The following is a 22,329-nucleotide window of genomic DNA, read 5'->3' on the forward strand; positions in this document are numbered from 1 at the left end:
ACCTGTACATTTTAATATTAATTTGAAATTGCTAACAGTTCACATATTTTGCTTAATCACACTATTCTAAATTTCAGTTGTTGAGAAAAGTAACTGTTGTAAGTTTTGTTTTAAAGTCTTTCCCATCAGAGGGCTAAAGCCATGTATTGTAAAATAATATGAAATAGTAGTCTGCCACTGAATGCCGGATGTAAAGCATCGGCTTCCATGAAGATAATTTTGTATTTTTAATTCTCTGAAGGGCGCCACCCTAATAATATGGAATTTGTGAAATAAAAGTATATATTTTTGATTGTTGATGAAACCCATCATTTTGTGTTTTCATCAGTGTTCAGAAGCAGAACAACTATAAGTTTTTTTATTTTATCACAAAAATATAAAATGTATAAAAAACAAAGAAAAAAGTAAGAAAATGAGTATAGTCATAGAAAAAGTTAAAATTATAATATAGTATTTGTCAGTTAAAATAAAACTTTTTGTTTAAGTCATTGTTAACAATTCAAATTTCTCCGAGGCAATTCTAAACCTTAATTTTGTTGTAAATGTCAGTATTCAGACACAAAACAGAAGTTTAATATGAAGTTGTAAAATGCATATATATATATATATATATATATATATATATATATATATATATATATATATATATATATATATATATATATATATATATATATATATATATATATAGTTTTGATGTCAGCAATACAATGCAATTTTTCACAAAAACGATTGCTTCCATTATTAAATTCAGTGTCAACAATTCAAATTTTTCTGAGGCAACTCTTAACCTCTAAATATTATTTTTTTTTAAGTACCCATTTATGTCAGTATTCAACCACAAAACAACTTAAAGTCCTCAAATTTAGCATGAAGTTGTAAAATGTAATGAAAGAGGGTCATAGCAATAATGTAAGTAGAAGTAAAGTTAGTACTGTAAAATTAAAACAATATTTTTATTCAATGAGCCAAGTTCTTCAAGAAGCAGTTGTAGAAGTAGCTGGATAGAAGTTTTTTTTATATAAAACTTTTTATAGAATTTCTTTAAAAACACAATTGTTAATCTGGGCATTTGGCGATACAACACTTATACAATTGAAGGATTTGTTACGTCAAGCGCTCAGGTATCATAATTTTGATCCAGTTGCGCTTCTATGTCATTTTGATTTATGTTGCTAAGTTAACTTTCAAAAAATTCTATGACTGGCAACAGCATTTATATTTTTTAAGTTGTTTATTTTTATTTCTTTGTTTTGTTTATTTTATTCGTTCTTTTTTTAGCGAAATGTTTTTTAACCTAACAGAATTCTTTGCCGACTGTTCTCTGTATATATGAAGAAAATAAAGTAAATTAATTAATTCCTAATTGAGTTTAATTTAAATATTATCATGTTTTTAACCTGATAATGCTCACTCTGGTTATTGTTTCCGTTTTTAAAAGCGCTATATGTTGAGCCACTTCATCTAGATTTGCCATGTGACATTTTTAGCAGTAATCATTGGTCGATTTTCTAACGTTGCCATTCGGGGAGTTGCAATGAGGCTTTTTTTTGGTGCCGTGTAAGAGAAATATATATATAGATTCGGAAGAATATTATAATATAATCGTATAATATAATTTTAAAATCAAATATAATTTTAATATCAAACTTTTTATGGATTTGCACGAAAAAAAAATTTTATCTATTGATTTTAATTTTTAGTTTATCTATTATTTTTATTTATAGATAAATTATCATTGATTTAAAATTGTCTTACTCTTAATAAACGCGTTTTAAAAGCACAAACATTAACAAAGCTTTGTGATCTTTGAGCTAGTAAAAAATAATTGAATGTGCAATATAAGTTGAAACAGAAGGTATTTAAACACGAAGTTAGCTGTGAATGCATATATATTGCACATTTAATTTTATAAATTTAAAAAAAAACATAAGCATTTTTTTAAAAATTTAAATTTTTTTTAAATTTTTTTTTTCTAGGAAACTTACCGAGTTTTAGAAAAAATTAACGATTTCATTCCATATTTCCGTTACAAATACTTGTTCTTTTTCCCTATAAAAGTAACGAAAGTACAAGTAAAAGAACTAAATTTAAAAAGTAACGAAGTACAAGTAAAAGTACGTACTTTTTACTTGTACCGGCGGTACAAGTAACGAAAGTAAAAGTACTGCTATATATGCTTAAAACTAGACTTCTTCAGCAGTTAAAGTTGATACGTTACTCTTGAATCGTGATTTAGGAATACACACAAATTACGATTTAGGCAATTACGAAACGTTTTAAACAAAGTGCTATTCCAAACCTCAAACAGTAATTGGCTGGCAAAGAAACAAGCAGAACATAATAGAATAAGTTGCTTAACAAGTATATGGTGTGTTAGATAATCTGCACATTACTGTAAAATTGCCATATCCTTACACGAATATCCTTTGTTCAAAAATTACATTGAAAACTTATAAAACTGATTAACGTAAATAAAAACTTGATGCTAGAACACATCGACTTTTGATTCTCCATGTGAATGGATCTCTATGTGAAATAAGCTTCATATTTTTTCCGCTAGGTTTTATCTGCAAAGCTTCTTCATATCACCTATCGAAGGAGGTAGGTTTAGGAGAGGTACAATTTAGGCATCTCACCTAATTTCTAAGAATCCAGGCCAGAAATAATGATAAAAAAATGGTTCTGATTAGAAAACGCAGATTAATACTCAGATAGAAAAAAAATCTAGACAAACTTTAGTTAAACAGACTAAATTAAAACTAAATTGGTAAGTTTCGTAATAACGAAAAACTAGTTGTATAGCGAATAAAACTAAAAGTTTAATTTTAACTGAATGTATAAAACTAAAATGTATATTATTAAATATAGAAAATGGTTCTTATTAAAGAATTAGTTTAAATAAATATGCAAATTGCAATGTTTTTTTTCTTTTCTCTCTCTTTCTTTATTTTCTAAAAATATTATTAAGACTTATTTTATTCTGATTATAGTGCCATGTGAATATTCCATGCACCATTGTTTTATAGAAGATGCGCTCTCTTGCATATAAAATAATATAAAAAGTTCATAAATATTTTAGAAATAACAAAATTAATAAGCATGTTAACAATTTATATAAAGCAAAATAAAAAGTAATAATAACTGTAATCATATACTAGATCACCATATGTATATAAACCACATACAAATCATCATACAAAAGTGATTTTTGAAGAACAGACCTACAATTATTTAATACTTGTTTAAACAAAGACATCTTAAGCTATTAGAAATTTCAGTAAGATTTTAACCGTAGTTTCATAGAAATTTACTTCATTAATATGTTTCTGGACATTACAATGAAATTGCGTTATGATTTAAAAGCACAAATAAATGTAAATCAATATGAAATTTAATCACAATACTCGAAAGCATTTTTTTTAGTTAAATATTGTAAGTTTAACAAATGTAACAGAATATGTGTAACAGATCATGCATGTAAAATTCCTTACATAAATTTAAAATCTCAGAAAATGAAGTAAGAAAATGTGATGGTTTGTGAACTTATGACTTTTGATCCGCAGAATGCGTGTAGTAATTACGTAATGTGAATAAAATGATACCAAAGTTTTTAAAAACTTCTGGAAATTTTTTTTTTTTTAAAGTAAGGACATAGGGTTTTGAGCCATTAGTTTTTTTAAATTTCAATTTATTTTAAATATTTACCTTACTTTATTTTAATTTCAAGCAGAAAAAGATTTAACAGTTCCCAAAATTAAGTTGTAGTTAATTTTCGTAGCACTACAGCTGCACAATGGGCCATTGGCGACGGTCTGGGAAGCATCCCTGAGGATGATCCGAAGACAAGCCATCACAATTTTGATCATCTGCAGAGGGGGTGACTCCCCCGCTTCGGTAGCTCAACGACCTGCACGCGAAGTCGAGCATTTTATGGTAGAACAGTTTAACGAGGACCAATACCGCACACCCTCGGTCCCTACGCAGACTGATCCAAGTGGTCACCCACCCGCACACTGACAGCAACCAGTGATGCTTGACTTCAGTGATCTGCTGGGAACCGTGTCTTAATGATCAGTCCACTGCGGGCTCCCAGAATTAACATCACCCAGTAAAATAAAAATATTTTATGAGCTTTAACAGTAAAAATAGGAGTAGTTAGGAGAAGTGTTGTGAATGAGTGCGAAATGAATAACATTATTCAAATTTAATATTATTGAGCAGAAAAAAACTAGGTGAAAGGCGTTCACCTTAATTTTTTAAAGTGAACATTTTACAACTTTGATTTGTTGTTCTTGTAGTTCTTTTACGTGGTACTAGAGCTGCACAATGGGCTATTGGCGACGGTAAAGGAAGCATCCCTGAGGATGATCCGAAGATATGCCATCACGATTTTGATCCTCTGCAGACAGGATGGCACCCCGCTTCGATAGCTCCCGACAACCCAGACGACCAACACGCGAAGTCAAGCACTTTACAACTTCGAAGCTTTGTCTATAGTTTTTATGTCTCCGGCGGCTCCAGCATAGCAAAATAAATGTACATATTATTTCTTAGCGAGGGAGCGTGGAGTAGAGATCGGGAAATTAATTAAAGGGCCACAATTGTTCGTCCAGATCTGCTTTCGATTACACATGTTATTAGCGATCGAAATGAGTTACAGGGGGAGCAGAACAGAACTCTCTATGGCAATACTTCTTACGCAACACTCTATTTGACGCTCATCCTAGCTAAATGGGACTCTGAAATGAATTTTAAACTCATATGAATTTTTCAGGCTGGTGACATCAGAAGACAGTCCAATTTCCTCTCTGAATCCTTTTTTGTTAGGCAGCATTCATACTGCATGCAAATATCCAAGATATTTGGAATAACCTGGATCGGGTATTTAGAAACTGCTTATAAGACGAACCTCTCACTCATTTACGCCTGTATGAATCACATTTGCAAAATACTCCATAAGTTTTTCAGTGTTCCTTATCTTATCTCTTCTCTTAAGATGAAAACTGATAAAACTTTTTCGACTGTTTCCGAAGGGTGTCGCCAGAACAGCTTGGAGAGAGCTGTCCAAGTCGTGGAAAAGACCCATTGGCTTGCAGGGTACCTACCACTACAAAATTACAATTACAATTCACTAGTATATAAGACGTGTTCACTCGATTCTATGATGGGGTACCTTTTCACAGATGAAAGTTGACATGGTTGAAAGCTACTATCCCCACATTTGTGACATTCGGAGGCGATATGAACACGCCTATCTTGACAGTAACGCCTGCTTCGATCTGGAAACGCCTACTTCGATGAATGGTCCGCAGTTGACTTGCTACTTGTGATTACCACATTATCCACCTCCTCGCACTGTTGCTACTCAGTCTCGTCTCGATCACGCACAACGGCTTACAACACAGGAGCGACTACGACCGTGAATTTAATACACCTCTCACTTTCAGCACTCAAAAAATGCGGGGATCTTACTACAGCTCTCCCGGCTTCTCCCAAAACAGCAATGAATCAACTAGTGGTACCCGTTCATCGAATTCTATCACAGATATAATTCTGGTGGGCGTGTACTGTAGGGTATCTACCACTACAAAATTACAATTGCGTGTTCACTAGTATATAAGTTACGAGTATATTCACTAGTATATAAGACGTGTTAACTCGATTCTATGATGAGGTACTTTTTGATAGAAGAAGGTTGGCATTGTCGATAACTTCGCCCCCCACAGACTCTTTTTACGCTCATGCGCTCGTATTGCTTACTAATTACTTATGCAAACAATGAAATCAAACTTTCGTGAAACTGTGAGCTTATTTATATTAATAAGCTTCATCGCCGGATCTTAAAGAATTTAAGTGAAGTTTCACATGAAACTGCGCCAACTTATTGCACTCTCCATTCTTTGCTTGCGGTTCCAACCACTCTCATTGCATGCGATTTATGAACCTTCGATTGCAGTTTGTGAAAATAAGAACTTGATTGGTAATATATATTATCCGGTGAAAACACTCACCAATCAGTTTCTCTTATTGGCGATCGCAACACTCGAATACGCCATATCTGTTGAGCTACCGGTTTCATGCCTTTAGCCCTTCTCCCTTTCCTCTCATCCTCTTTTCAGTTGTATAGGAATGTACTACGATAATTTCCCTTTTCTTAATAATTTTCCTTTCTATTTAACAAAAATATTTTTTAAAATTTCTTTGATACTTTTCTTTAGAACTATGATTAATGTAGTTTTCAGTTCCATATAGTTTTCCAACTTAAAAGATATGAAAATCAACTAACATACTTCCTTGACTTTCCACACACTAATGGGGAAAGCATGTGGAGTGTTGCCATAGGTAAAGAGTTCTGCTCTACGCCACCTGCAGCCCATTTCGATCTCCAATTCTTTTCACGGCGATTAGAGATGCGGAAGTAGCTGCGAGAAGGCATAATATATATATTTCAATTTTGTTTGGCAACACAAACTTTGAAAAATTGTAAACAAACATTAGTTTCGGTTTTTGCCTTAAGTCACATGCATTTTTAAATTTTACCTTGAACTGTGTATATCGTAATTATTCTTCAAAATGTATTAAATAACTCCTCGTTTTTCAGTATGCAACGAATAAAATATGATGTAATTGTCGTTGGGGGTGGTATTATTGGAACTGCCACAGCAAGAGAATTACTGTTAAGACATCCCCATCTTCGACTTGCAATAGTTGAAAAAGAATCTAAAATTGGTTTGTTCCTGATCTCTTCATTCTTAAGTTACATTATTTTCTCATTATTATATTTCTACTATCATCAAAAGCACTGAAAGATTATTTTCTCTTAAATGTTATGAACTGCCTATTATGTGCGTCTAACAATGACACACAAGGTGGTAACTAACTATGTACTTCTAAACTGTAACTAAATTATGTGCTTACTGTTTTTAAGAGTCTTTGCTTTGCTTTTTAACTATCAAGAAGAATATTTCTTAATATTAACATTTTAAAAATATTTATTTCTAATGATGATTTTTGTTCTGGTTTTATTAATGTTGGGTTAATTTGTTTTTTTTTGTACTTTTGAGCTGTTGCATGTATTTATTTGCAAAGTACAAATTCCTAAATCGCAAATATAAAGTTTTTTTAAGTACGTTAAAATAAAACTATTGCTATCAAATTTTTAGATTATATTTACTACTATGCAAGCATTCCAGAGTGACTTGACGTTTTCAATTTAAATTTTGTTATGTGACTTATAGGTATATTGCTAATCCAACTCTGTATCACTAAACTAAAGACGTGTAAAAAAAATATGTAATATGTAGCTTTTGCTTGATTTGCATTGTTGTGTGATTGTCAATGCTCATATAATTAATCCAATATAGAGATTGTGTTCATTCAGATTCCTTTTCTTCGATAACTGGTTATTTGCTCTACCACTACTTAAATTGGTTCGTGTTGTAGAGAAAACTCCCAAATATGGTAGTATTCAGAGGTTGTGTACTAGAGAAGCCGTTTGTATTGATAAGAAGTGAAAGGGTTGAAATGGTCAATGAATAAGTTGTTGGGTGATTCAGCAAAGTACATTTTTTCCTGTTATAATTTTACGACAACTGTTATTTTCTGATGGGTCTGAAATATAATATAACCATATGACTCGTTAGAATTATGAATATTTTTAAGTTTATAACAACTGTAATTCCTTATTTCTGTGTAACGTAGCACAATCAAATTACTTGCTTGAACTAAAGAATATCTCCTAATTGTCTCTTTTTTGTGACAACTATTGTTGTAAAGATGTCAAAGTACTTTTGTATTTTCATAAATTTGAAATAGTGATTAGTCTGGGGTTGACTTTTAGTTGTTTTTTTTTTTTTTTTAGAGTTTTCCATGTGCCACAGCCTGGTTGTCGTTAAAATTTGGCAGCTTTTTTTAGTGCAGATACCATTAAGGTTATATCTTAATTGAATCGTGACTGTCATCAATAAATTTATTCGTAATTAGTCCGCGCCCTATTTATCAAATTTTGAATCTCAGTGAAAGATATCATCATCTGTGAATTACAACTATGAACTGTGTGATGTATAAATAACCCTAATTTATTTCTCTTCTGTTTCTATGAAGTAAAAATCAATTTCAAAATTTAAAACTTTTCTGATGTCTTTCATGTCACGTCATGTTTTAAATACGTTATGTTTTGAAATAATGCCAAAAAGTTGTTAAATAGATTACAGCTTGTCTCTTTATGATCTAATATTAATAATTTACTATGTAAAATTATGTTAAAAGTCATTTTAAATAAAACACCTAGTTCTTTCTTGTTATACATGTTTTTATAAATATTTCCTCCTTGATAACATTTTTCAATTCATTCATGAATTTTTAGTTCATGTTGTAAAAAGGTCAGATTATATCTCAGTATTTTTAAATATGTTGCAAAAAGTGTATATTAATTTCAAATAAAGCATAGAAATGGACATGCTATACATAGTTTCAAATCTATAATCAAGAATCTTTCTTAGTGTATTAACACCAAATTTTGACATTCATTTTGATTCAGTTGGTGAAAATTTAGATAGGTGGTTGTTAATAGAAAAAAGATTTTATCATGTCAATTTTTCAACTTCATTTGTGATTTATTTGCATTGTTTTTTTTTTCTACATAGCACAAAATATACCCTATCCTGCTTTTTGATTAAATATATTCTAACAGAAACATTATTTGAGTAATATTCTAAAAAGACTGGTTTATTATTAAGTATGTTTATATTAATATCATATTGTTAATATTCTTTTTTTTTCTTCTTCATTTTATAGCTGCTCATCAAAGTGGGCATAACAGTGGTGTTGTTCATACTGGTATTTATTATACTCCTGGTTCTTTAAAAGCAAAATTATGTGTTGAAGGATTGGATCTGGCATACAAATATTTTTCTGAAAAAAATATAAAATATAAAAAGTGTGGAAAGGTAAAAATAATTCTTCTGTTCTACATATAATATTGACATGATTGTTATCTATGCATTAATTGTAATCTATTGTTGCTTTAAATAACTTCTAAGAAGGAACTTCATATTTTTTTTAATGAGTTTCTTTGAAAAGAAATTTCTATTTTTGAAGGCCATAATGAAATGTTTATTTTAGATTTGTAATCTAAAATAATTGTTTGTAATCTCTAATATTATTTTAATGTATAAGTATAGTTTATTGTTTATAATTTACTTCTTATACATCTTTGATTCTCAACTAGACTTCTAAATTACTATTGCCTAGATCATCTTTAAGAAATGGTCCCGAATTTTTTCACTATTATCTTAAAAATACATATTTAGAAGTATATAGGGCATGCAGAAATCCTACATCAAATTTTACTTGCTTTTAAGTTAAGTGAGAACATTAAAATTAATTACATAAAAAGATATTTCACTACACTAAAACAATTGCTTTATCTATCTACATTTTAAGAATATCTATATATACAAACGGGCCCACTAAAAATTTTTATAATTTTGATACTGCATTTAAAATGTGGACTTCAAGATTTATTTAAATGTTACTTACTAAAATATGTATTTTGAAACCTGTGTTGGCTGATCATAGTGCAGTGCTTTAGTGGTCAACTAATAGAGTAATTATTTTCTACTATTTATTGTACTATTTTATTTTTGGTCCTATTCAGTTAGCCAGGCACTAGTAAATTCAAATATTTTTTTTTTTTTTTTGGAGAGTGATGTTAAATAGCCATTTTGTTTTGTACCTACTAAAAAAAAATTTTTTTTTTGAATTTTCTTGAGCATTATAACCAAAAAGAACTTTTTTTTTCATCTATAGATCTAGTTATTCATACATCTGTTAATATTAATCAAAATAAAGATAAATGTTTTTAAATTTCTTTTGGCAAATTTTTATGTTTCAAAATATTACCAGAATGAATTACAGTTTGTTCATAAATTTAATATTAAACTGATTTGTGTGTTTTTTATAAAAAATAAAAAAAATATATAGATACATACTTTGCAAGTGATATTTGCCAGCTATTTATCATAAATAATTTCTTGAAAAATTAGTATGGAAGAACATTTATACACACTTAACATTTTGAAATTTGTTTTGATGTATTTGTAAAATTTGTTGCGAAAGCCTTGGGCAGTTTCTTCACACGTTCAAATCGCAAAACTATTTTTATTTTATTTATTTAATTCAGTAATGCACTTTTTTTTAATCTCTTAATCTCTCTTCAGTAATGCACTTTTTTTTAAAATCTTTAATGCACTTTTTTTTAATCTCTTATTAACTCTCAATAAAAAGTTTGTCTTGTAATATTGAATATTTTTTCCCTTGACATTCTCAAGTTTCTTGAGTAAAATTGTGGTAATTTCTGCAGCTAATTATTAAATTTAGATCAGTAACTAAGGGAGAGAGACTAAAAAAATTTTAATTGGATTATAGTATTTTTTTTCTTCATTTTTATTTATTAATTTTTTTACAGATTAGCCAAATTGACCTCTAATTTATTTATTTAATTGGTTGGTCTGAAATGGAAATAAAACAAAATGACTGATTCATAGTTTTTATACAAGCTTATAAAAATCATGATGTGTCACTGCTCTTACTAAAGTGAATTTATTTAAAAGAATCAAGTACCTAACACTCTCAGTCCTATAATTTTTTTCTTTATTTATCAAAGATGTATGTGTTAATACTGTTCTTATTATTTCAATAAATTCAGTTATGTAAAATACTTAAATTGAATTTTATTCTAAAAAAAATTGGTGTCTTCTCATTTATTTCAGATGATTGTAGCAGTAAAGAAGAAAGAAATCAAAGCATTAGATGCCTTGTATAATAGAGCAGTTCAAAATGGAGTGAAGGATATATCACTTCTTGATTCTCTGGGAATTAAGGAAATAGAGCCAAATATTCAAGTAATTACAATTCAGTATTATTTATTAAAAATACTTCAGTTAACTATTAATAACTGTTATATCATGATTAATTCAAAATAACTATGCTGTTATTGAAGGGGAGAAAATATAATGTGCAAGGATTTCTAGAAAAAATGCAAATTATCACTTCATGATTGAAATGTATATATATATATATAATATAAGAAGAGAGTGAAATGATAGCATGATAACAAATAGCCAATCACAGAGCACTTGTGGTTAGTAACGCACAAAACAGCCAATTAAAATTGAGAACGCATGTGTTTGTAAAGGTAATAATTTTTAATAATCGAGTTTTTCCTTATTCATTTCAATAGTGCTTTGGTTGTCATTACCATAAAATTAACAAAAGTCGTAAAGGTATCGTTTTCCTTTAAATATTTTTGTATCCCTAATTTAAAGATATTTTCCAGTACTGCTATTATTAGCGAAAATATTAAATTATGGTTGTGAACTCACCAAATTTGTTTGAACAATATGATGTCATAACAATATAAATGTTCTTTTAAAAAATGATTACTTCAAAAATCCCTTCTGTTCAGCAAGAGATCTAATAGTTTATAATACTAATAGATAGTAATATTTGGATGTGAGAAGTAGAGGAATCGGCGTAATCAAACAGAATTCCTTTTAGTACATATATGTTAAGTAAATTATTTTAACTTCAGTAGAAAAACAGTTTTCTGCCAAGAAAAGACAATTATTGCGAAGCAATCATCGGGGTTGGTGAGCGGGGGCTTAGCCCCCTTGTATGTATGTATATATATATATATATATATATATATATATATATATATATATATATATATATATATATATATATATATATATATATATATATATATATATATATATATATATATAACATTAAACTATACTGACAGTTATGTGCTAATGTGTTTGGTTTATATCTTTGACATTTTAGAGAGATATTGCAAAAAGTTTTGCTTAAGTTACCCGTAACTGCTAATCTTTTTTTTTCCTACCTTTTAGTAACACTGTGATTTGTAGTAAAATTTTCACACATGCACTGTGAAGAGTAGAGTTAGCGTTAGAGTTAGGAAAAACTGTAATGCTTTGCAATCTCTATTATTCCACCAGCATCACTGCCTACATGATCTTTTTACAAAGAACTCATTTGTGTAAAACTTGTGAACTAAATGTATCTATTGCACTAGTTATTTAGGCTATCCTTCTTATAGGTTATCTGCTTTATTTATTGTATTACAGAAAAACCTCTGAAGTTGACCACATGTCTTAATGGATTATCAGCTTGTTGTCTCAAAAAGTTTACACAGATTTCACTGTGTTTGAAATTTTCAAAATTTCCTTTTGTTCTTTGCATACTTAAAAAAGTATTTTGCACACTACAAGGAGTGGCGTTTCTGTAGTTGGCTACTTTTTTGCCTTGGTTTGTAGTGTAGCATTATACTTTTCTAAGAAAAGTATTTTAATGAGTAGTGTAAGCAGTAATTTGTAGTGATTCTTGGCAACTACTTTTAACATTAATTTAGAAAAGCAACGTGGTTCTAACGCAACTAATTTTTTGAATTTGAAGGGAACTAATCTTCGTGGGGTTGTCAATGGATGTAATGAAAATGACCCTGTGGCTGCAGCTGAGCATTAACAAAAATTAAGTACCTAAAATCACTTAATAACTAATATTTAAACTAGCCATTGAAGAAAATAGATAATTAATCACTTTGGTCACACTTTCACATGCAAATGCGCACTTGTGAAACATTAATGTTATTTCAATGGAAGGAAAAGTATTTTTGATGTACTTAATTTGTTAGATGAAATTAAAAAGCATTAAGCAGTTAAAAAATTGCAAGTTTTAGGTAATTTTGCATTTCTCAAATATTCTCTGTCAGAAAAGGCATAAAAAATTGACAGTTAAATAAACAAATTTGAAGAAAAATTTTTTTTTGGAATATCAAACTGGTTCATGTAAACATGAATAAATATTTCTTAACTGTGCCCTTATATCTAATGTAAGCCAATTTCTTATTCTAAACCATTTTGAACATGGGCGTAAAATAAGTTCTCCTGCATTGTTCGCCTCTTGAAAGTAGTGAAATAGTAACTACATTTTGCAAGTAGTTTGTAGTCACTAGATTATTTAAAAATATATATATAGTTACCTAATTACAAAAATAATGTAGTTTTCCCGACCATTGATATATAAATCTTGTTCATATATTTATGGATTCATTGTATCTAATTTAAAAACCTGTAAATATTCATTTTTTAACCTTTAAAAAAAAGTTTGTGTGATCAATTAGAAAAATTTAAGTCTAATGAAATTTCTGGCTCATTTATTACACTGATGTGTGAAAAGCATAGTGAAATTTAGCTTTCAATAATAGTAAAGAAGAAAGCTACAATTTTGGTCATCTCTGAAAAGGGCTTAATTCTTTTTTCTTTCTGAATAGAATAGTTTCTAATGAGAAATTTGATACACAGCTTGCTTCTGTGACTATATTTTCCAGATCTCATATTCTTAAGTTCACAAAAATGCCATTTAATACCTACTTCTACTCAGTTCTTCTTATTTATTTTATATTTGAAGTATAAAAAAATTACTCAACTCATTTCATCTACTTCATATTTTCAGATCGAATATAATGTTAATAAGTCAACTCAATTTATAAAATTTAATTACATATCATTTTTAATTACATATTATCTTTAATTACATATTATCATAGTAAAATTCCTCTTGCATTTTAGGGTCTCAAAGCAATTTGGTCACCAAATACAGGAATTGTAGATTGGGGAGAAGTTACACAGTCATATGCTGAAGACTGTAAATCTATGGGTGCAGATATATATTTCAATTTTAAAGTGAACCAGTTTGTTCCCTTACAAGAGACTCGAAAAACTATTCTTGTCCAGAGTAAATCCATGGTAATCTTTGTCTTTTTACTCATTATAACATATGTTTTAAATGTGTGAAAATTAGATGGATTTAATGTTTGTCTTGTTGCCGTTTTCCTGTATTTATATTAAATGTTTTATTTTGATGCTAAAAAAAAACAATTGCAATTACCTACGAATAAATACTTTGATTCCCCGTGGCAGAAACACGGCGACACAGCGACATTGTCGCAGAAAGCGACTGAGTTCTTGCAGAAAGATTTTTTTTTATTTGGGAAATAAAATTTTTTGGTTTGCCACAAACGAAAGTTCTCAAAAAAAATTCTGCAGAAACAGAAGCTGTTTTACCAAAAAAAAAACTTTTTCTACAGAAACAAAAAATTTCTGCAGAAGCAATAATGGTTCTGCAAAATTTTTTTCTTACAGAATTGTTTTAAATATTTTTTTTTTCTAGAGTACAGCGGAAGGAGGAAGCGCTCGTAATTCTCCGTTAATCTCCAACACAAACAGTTACTGGATAAAAAGGGAGAATTTTTTCCCCTTTATTAAGCTATTTTTGGAAATTTGCCAACTTCGGCCTCTATCGCTGGCGCAGTAATTTGCTTTGTGTTTTTTTATGAGAACAGAGCATTTTATATTTTTTGCACTTATGTGGAAAATTTCATGCGGAAAAATATTCTTTTTCTTAAAAAAATCACGTCTAGCGAAAAGGTTATTTGTTGCAATTGTGAAGCCACAATAGTTAAAACAAATTTGAAAACTGATTTTTCAAGGCGGCATTCCGAAAAAGAAATAAGATGGAAGTCGACAACATCTAGCGATGTCAGAGAATTTTTTTCTGGAAAGCGACAGGAAAAGAAGCTTCCCACGTTACTAATATAGAAAAAAAAAAAAAAAACGTTCTAGATTCGAATCAAATATTCTTACTTGTAGCGATATCGATAGTAAGGATGAGACAGCATTTCCAACAAATCAAGAAATTTTAGAAGGTAAAAAGAAAAAAAAATTACTATATATATTTTTTTTAAAGATAAAATGCCTATATCCTTTAAATTAAATCGTCGATAAAAAAAAAAAAAACACTCACAATCTAACGATAAATGAAATAAAGCCTGAAAGATATCTCACAATCTACGATTTTTTGGCATGCGAATGAAACCAAATTGGTGGAAAATATTTACTGGTGAAACACTTTCAACCAGGTTTCCGTACGCATGCGAAAAAAATCGCATCCAATGAGTATGGCTCTAATACCGATGTTTCAGTACTGATAAAGACTATTTCGTTTCGAGATGTTGAATAGACTTCAGCATATTGAGTCGGAAACCGCTTCTGCAAACTTCGTGTGGAATCAGTGCTATATATTTACACAATACAGTGCGAAATCACAAGCGCTGTGTATTTTTTTCGTTCTGAACTTAATCTGATCACGAAAAAAGTTTTATTTACCTCCTTTTTCAAAAAAAAAATCTTTCAATAAGTCAGTACAATATTAATCAAATCTAATTAATCTATAATTAATTAGATAAAATTAATTAGATGTAGAAAAAATTGAAACAAACATTGCTTTAATTTTTTTGCTTTTAGAATTTGGTTATAGTCAATTCTATTTTATTATTTTGATTACTCAACTTCAATATTAATTTTTTCACCTGATTTGTTTCTGTACCTGATATAACTACTATAATGAAACATTAAATCATACTGTTTTAAACTGCTTTAATTTAATTTTGATACTGTTTTAAACTGATACTTCAAATTCAGTTATCTTGTTTTATAAATTTAATCTTTTTGTCCATTCTTAGCTATTTCTATAAGTTCTATCTTATTACAGGTTCTGGGTAATCTTTATTTATGCTCTAGTAAGCATTTTTGTCTGCAGATCTATACATTTATAACTTTTCGTTATTATCGAAGATTATGCAAATTTATACTTAAACAATTTAAACTTATTAAGAAATGTAAACTTATACACTGAAGAGCCAAAAAAACTGGTATACCTGCCTAATATCGTGTAGGGTACCCGCGAGTACGCAGAAGCGCCGCAACACGACGTGGCATGGATTCGATCAATGTGTGAAGTAGTGCTGGAGATAATTGACACCATGAATCCTGCAGTGCTGTCCATAAACCAGTGGGAGTAAGAGGGGGTGGGGATATCTTCTGAACATCACGTTGGAAGGCATCCCAAATATGTTCAATAAAGTTCATGTTTGGGGATTTTGGTAGCCAGCGAAAGTGTCCAAATTCAGAAGAGTGCCGCTGGCCACCAAAATCCCCAGACATGCACATTATTGAATATATTTGGGATGCCTTCCAACGTGATGTTCAGAAGATATCCCCACCCCCTCTTACTCCCACTGGTTTATGGACAGCACTGCAGGATTCATGGTGTCAATTATCTCCAGCACTACTTCACACATTGATCGAATCCATGCCACGTCGTGTTGCGGCGCTTCTGCGTACTCGCGGGTACCCTACACGATATTAGGCAGGCATATCAGTTTTTTTGGCTCTTCAGTGTATTATGAAATTAAGAAAAAAAAATCTACACAGTTTTATTCTATGCATGTAGACTTATTTTTTTCATCTATCATTATAAATTCATTACACATACATTTATAACAATAAAAATATCTTGCAGAAAGATATTGGTTCTAGTTAGGTTTGTCGCAGAAAGCTAGAAAAAATTCTGCCACAGGGCTTTGATTCTATAAAACTTTATTTGCTTCAAAAAATATGAGGATTGGTAATGAAAGTTGACATGTTTTGAGCACTCAGGAATAGGAAAACAAAAGGTACTTTGACTCACTTTTATCACTTTTGTTTTTATTCTCATTTATGCTTGGTAAAACTTGAGAATGGGTACCTATTTTTTAATGCTCAAAAAAAGTTGAATTTTATTATTATCTTCATATTTTTTAAAGCAAATGGAGTTTTATACTATCAAGTATATCTGTCTGCTTTAGTTTACTGTAATTATTCATTTTATATAAATAAATATATTTGATTCTGATGCTGGTGTACTTAGTGTAAAATATGTTGAAAACTGCAAAAAGCTTTTTAAAAATAAAATAGAAAACCTTTAAAAATTAATTAAATCGAGACGCATTTAATTTTATTTTACATCGTTTAGTTTGATGCCCGGTGGCTGAGGGCTCCTGTGCCACAGGTTCTGGCTTCCATCCTCGAACTGGGTAAAGTTGACTCAGCCTTTCATCCTTTCAGTGGGTCGATAAATGAGTACCAAGCATGCTTGGGAACTAAACACTGGGGGGTTTGCGTTCGGCTGACCACCTAACCGGAACATCTGCTCCTGCACAGCAGAGCCCAAGGTCACGAAAACTGAGATGGGCACAGTGGACCTTGACCCTCTATGAGCTGTCGCGCCACTGAGTTTAGTTTTATTTTGCATTTAAATAATAATATGGATCAAATAATAGGTACTAAATTTATTGAAAATTTGGATTAAGTTGGAATTTTTTAGTCTGTTTGCAGCATATCTGCCTTAAAATAATATATGGATGCTATTTAGTTATCCTTATTAAAATGGAAGAATAATGTTTTGCTTTTTTTATGAAACTCATTAATATTCTTTCAATTTTTTTTAGGAATTATTAGGGCAGCATGTTGTAACATGTGGTGGATTACAATCTGATATTCTCGCTGAAATGACTGGCTGTAATAGACTACCAAGAATTATTCCTTTCCGGGGGGAATATCTGGTTTTAAGACCTGAGAAGTCAAATTTAGTAAAAACTAACATTTATCCTGTAAGTACTTGTAATGCCACAATAGGCATAGCATATTTCCTAGCTGTTAAAACTTCTTTAATTTCTTAAACTTATTTTTTTTTTATCATTCTTAACCAAATTTTAAATAAATTTAACCAGTTATTTAATTTTTATTACAATTTATAAAAAGTGATTATTAAATATTTTATTCTTTTCTTAACAATCAATGTAATGGCTAACTTTTTATTTCAATACTAATGTAGATTCATTAATTCACTGTCGCGACTAAATTGAAAACAAAAATCTATATTTATGACTCTTTATTCTTTATTTCGATGGTCAACTACATTGCTAAAATGACTTATACCGTGAACTATATTTTCTTTCAGGTACCAGAGCCTGGATTACCTTTCTTAGGTGTGCATATTACTCCTCGCATTGATGGTTCTGTATGGTTAGGTCCAAATGCTGTTCTTGCTTTGAAACGAGAAGGCTATGGTATTACAGATATCAAAATGGATGAAGCATTTGATATATTACGATTCAAGTTAGTTTTTTATTTATTGCATGATTAAAAAAAATTGGATTTTTTTAAGTAAATGTTATATTTTCTCTAGCTACTTCTGAAATGTGTGCACTTGTATATTTATATCAATCCAAAGTTTATAACTCATGATCTAAATCAATATTTGAACAAAATGTGAATCAATTTTTTAAAACTTAAGTGAAAATATGCATATTATGGGACAGATTGTTTTTTTTTTTCCCTTAAATTTTTTTAAACCTGAGCACATCAAACAACTAAACACCTCCTAAAATATAAGTGTTGTGTTATTCTAAGCAAATGACATTTTAATTTTAGTCTTCAGTAATGAGGGATGCTTACGACTCAATTTCTATCAAGTATTTAATAATTTTCTATCAAGTATTTAAATAAATTAGTACAGTTTTTATATTAAATTGTTTAGAATTATGTTTCTTTTAAAAATTAGAAAAGTTTCACTACTAAATTAATTTAAAAGGTATATTTCCTATTTAATTTACACAATATAGTATCAAGAAATCATCATTTTAAATTATGTTTTCCTTGAATCTTTAAATTAATAACGTTTCATACAAGTATCATATAGTAAAGAAAAAAAAGCAGGTGTTTGTTAAGTTTTAACTTTTTAATGATATTTATGTGTATATATATATACATACACAGTGAAACCTTCAGGAAAGATCACCTCTATGTGGCAACCTCCTCTATTTACGACCACTTTTGGGCAACACAGTGAGTGGCTCTTATTTAAGGAGATCTTTTCGACGATCTCTGATAGAGTTGAACTACCTCATGTTACAGTCAAGAGTGCATTAAAACGCTGCTATCAATGACTTAGTTTCAAAGTTAAATTTGGAAAAAAAAGTTATTTAAAAAAAAATGAGCATCAAAATAAAAAAAACTCTTTTTTTTAAAAAAATAAACTAGTTTTTATGATATAAAACTGAAAGCAAACTACAACAAAAAACATTGTTTATTTATTTAAAATAGTTCGATCATTTATAATTTTTAAATTTGTTTTTACACATAATTATATCAGTGGAGGTCATTTTTATTGAGGCTAAATTTTATTTATCAATCCGGTTTTAATGACGCCAACATAAATGGCATTTCTGCATCAAGAAATGACAATAATTTTTTTTTTATATATATATAACCGTCGTGGAACAGCCAACCCAATTTTATGGGTTTACGACAACCAATGTTCAACTCCGTAGCCTTGTAATTCTGATCCCAATCCAAAGACAACAGAACTCCTGGGTCCTTCCCTTCGGGGAGGACTTTTTGATAGAGCTAACCTTCATTTGCGTTACATGGGGAGGAAGACCACAAGAACCATGATCCATCTACCACTGAGGATATTTCACTCCAGCACTGTGGTCGGTGCAAGCTGTGTGCGGATTCGTATCAACCTGCCATCGCCGAGATCGGACCAGGGTCCACCTCATTGGAAGGCAAACCCTCTATCCCCTGAGCCGTAATGGCTCATGACAATTATTTCTGAAAACTCATGTACTTTTTATAACATTTTGACCTGTAAGAACGTGACGTAAAAATCCTTCTATGTACACTTTTAACTCAGTTTGTGCTTCTGTTTTCATATTTTGTAATCTGCCAATAATATTGCAAAAATTTTTAAATCATTCTTAAAAGATTACGTTACGTGTAAGTTAATTTGAATTCTCTACTAACTTTATAGATTTTGTTTTGTGTTTTGCTCTGTATTTTTTTTAACATTTTATTTTTTGTTTTTTGCTTGATATATTTTTTACTTTATGTGTTCTATTTTTGTTTCAATTTTTTTAGAGCTCCTCACACTATTCTATTGATATGTTTTGCTTTGGCTATATTGATACAATATTAGAATGCACTCCTTTTTGCAAATATAATCCCGTGAGCTGATGAAATTATATATTTATAGTTTCCTATTTATCTATTTATAATTAATGTTGAGTCTACTTATTAACCTAGTGTACTAAAAGTATTATTAGTAATTATTTTATTAGTTTTAATATTACTCAACTTTTAAAGCTTTGTGTAATAATAACTTATAATTTTCTTTTTATTCCCATATGTAGAGGTCTTCAAAAATTAGCTATGAAGCACTTTTCCTTTGGCCTATCAGAAGTTTACAGAAGTATTAACATATCAGCTCAAGTCAATATCTTAAAACAGTTTTTGCCAACATTGAAAAACTCTGATGTTATGAGGTAAGTCTTTTTTTTCCTTCAAATATCATAAGAACTTGAATATTTTTAATAAAATCTTTTCAATCGGTTTTTTTAAATCTTTGATTTGAAACTATTACTAGTTTTGTGTTTTTTATTATTTTAATATAATTGTTGGGGCAATTATTTTAATTTAGATTTGTGTCATTCATTAATAAATTTGACATGTTAATTTTAAAACATGGGCTATATAAAGTGACCCAATTCCGGTGAACCTAATCTATATAAAGTGATAAAATGAACAAAATGATCCAATTCAAATTTATGCAAAATTTATTGAAAATTCTATTTCCAAAAGATAATTTTGTCATTCTTGTTCTGAAATTGATGTATCTGATTTTCTTAGCATTCTTAGAGAAGAAATATTTTAGAATGTTTTCTTGATATTAATTGAAATTTAAAAATATTTTTCAGATCAAAAGATTATAATGTGCAATTCTTTCAGAAAACGATTTTGTTTAGGTTTCATTCACAAAATTTTTTACTTGAATATAGTTAATAAATTTTATTTCATTTCAATTAACTTAATTATTCATTATAAACTAATCAGGAAAACAAATTGTCTTTTTATTTATTAAGTTCACTATTTTTTAAATTATGGTTTTATAATTGTTATTCTACTATTTAGCAGACTTCTTTGTTATAAAATTATGGATGTATATTGTTGAGAATCATTTACCACATGAGACTGAGTAGAACTTTTCTAACAATGTTCTCCGAAGCCAGGTGACTTCTTTAAAATAAATAGAGTCTTAAAATTATGTAACAGTGTTGTATCAAAATCCTGAAAGGAATGCCACTGGCTTGAGGAGTCATCCCCATGTTGATTTCCTTTTCAAGAGAGCAATTTATTTAATTACCCCTTGAGTTTTATTGGCTATTGAGCTTTATGCACTTTAGAGTTTATTAGCTGAAAATTGCCTAAAATAATTATATTTGCTAATTTTAAAGTTTTTGTTTGCTTGTTTAAATAAAAACCCTAGAAAGACAAAGGTTTTTAGAATTATTTATTTTCAACAACGGAGATTTAAATCGACACAATTTAATTTGTATATAATTATTATTATTTTTATGACTTGACCTGCTTATCTTCCCTCTTTATTATGTTTCAGTATAACAATGATAATATTGTTTTCAATTTACTAATGTATATCACTAAGATTCATTATACCAAAAAAAAAAAAAAAATTATAGCTTCGAAATTTAACACTAATGTTAATTACTAAGTTTCAATGTAACAGTGACATTTCGTTTTTAATCTTTTTTTTTTCTTCTCTCTTGCCCTTTCTTTAACTATTACCCATTTCATCTCTTTATTGTTCGCTGCATAGGGGACCATCAGGGGTGAGAGCCCAGGCACTTGATGCTAATGGAAATCTAGTTGATGATTTCATATTTGATTCTGGGAAAGGGAAGTTTGCAAGAACTGTTCTACATGTAAGGAATGCCCCCTCTCCTGCTGCTACATCCTCTTTGGCCATAGCGAAAGTTATTGCTGATAAAGTCAGAGAAAAATTTCATATCAGACAAACCGAAAGCAATGATTGTCTCTAATTATGAAAGTTATGGCCAGTTGAAATGTGATATCAGTTAAAGTGCTTCTTGAACTAAATCAAAATGTTTATTTTATCTATAATTATATTGCATTTTTATATCATAATCTAATTATTTCATTGGGTGTTATCATGCTTATTTATATTATTGTTTTAGTTAAGGAATGTGTAAATGCTCATTTTTACAATGAAGTTATTAAATTATCTTTATTTTAATATTCCTTTTGAACTGAAATGGTTTTTTAATTATGATTGTCCAATTTAGTAAATTTATGTTGGTTTGAAGCTGATGAGAGTTTGTTTGGCTAATTTACTATATTTTTAGTATTAATGTATTTTTATATATTATAATTTAATATATTTTTATCTTTTTAATTTCAAAGTTCAAAAATTACTACATTTTCATTGTATTTAATTACTGAAAAGTCAGATTTGGATTAATTATTAAATAATCGGCTCATA

General features: G+C 29.3%; 1 protein-coding gene across 1 annotated transcript; it reads left to right on the top strand.

The window, feature by feature from the left end:
• The first annotated feature begins 6,464 nt into the window (after positions 1-6,464).
• Positions 6,465-22,080, top strand: L2HGDH (L-2-hydroxyglutarate dehydrogenase). Its single transcript, XM_087153367.1, has 8 exons — positions 6,465-6,732; positions 8,800-8,951; positions 10,776-10,907; positions 13,662-13,838; positions 17,420-17,581; positions 17,932-18,089; positions 20,165-20,296; positions 21,646-22,080. The coding sequence occupies exons 1-8, from the start codon at positions 6,606-6,608 to the stop codon at positions 21,866-21,868; spliced, it is 1,263 nt and encodes a 420-aa protein (XP_087009493.1). The 5' UTR covers positions 6,465-6,605; the 3' UTR covers positions 21,869-22,080.
• The last annotated feature ends 249 nt before the right edge of the window (positions 22,081-22,329 follow it).

This window comes from Parasteatoda tepidariorum, chromosome 10, assembly GCF_982258835.1.
Source record: "Parasteatoda tepidariorum strain Cologne lab strain chromosome 10, Ptep-v5.0, whole genome shotgun sequence".
Classification (NCBI taxonomy): domain Eukaryota; kingdom Metazoa; phylum Arthropoda; class Arachnida; order Araneae; family Theridiidae; genus Parasteatoda; species Parasteatoda tepidariorum.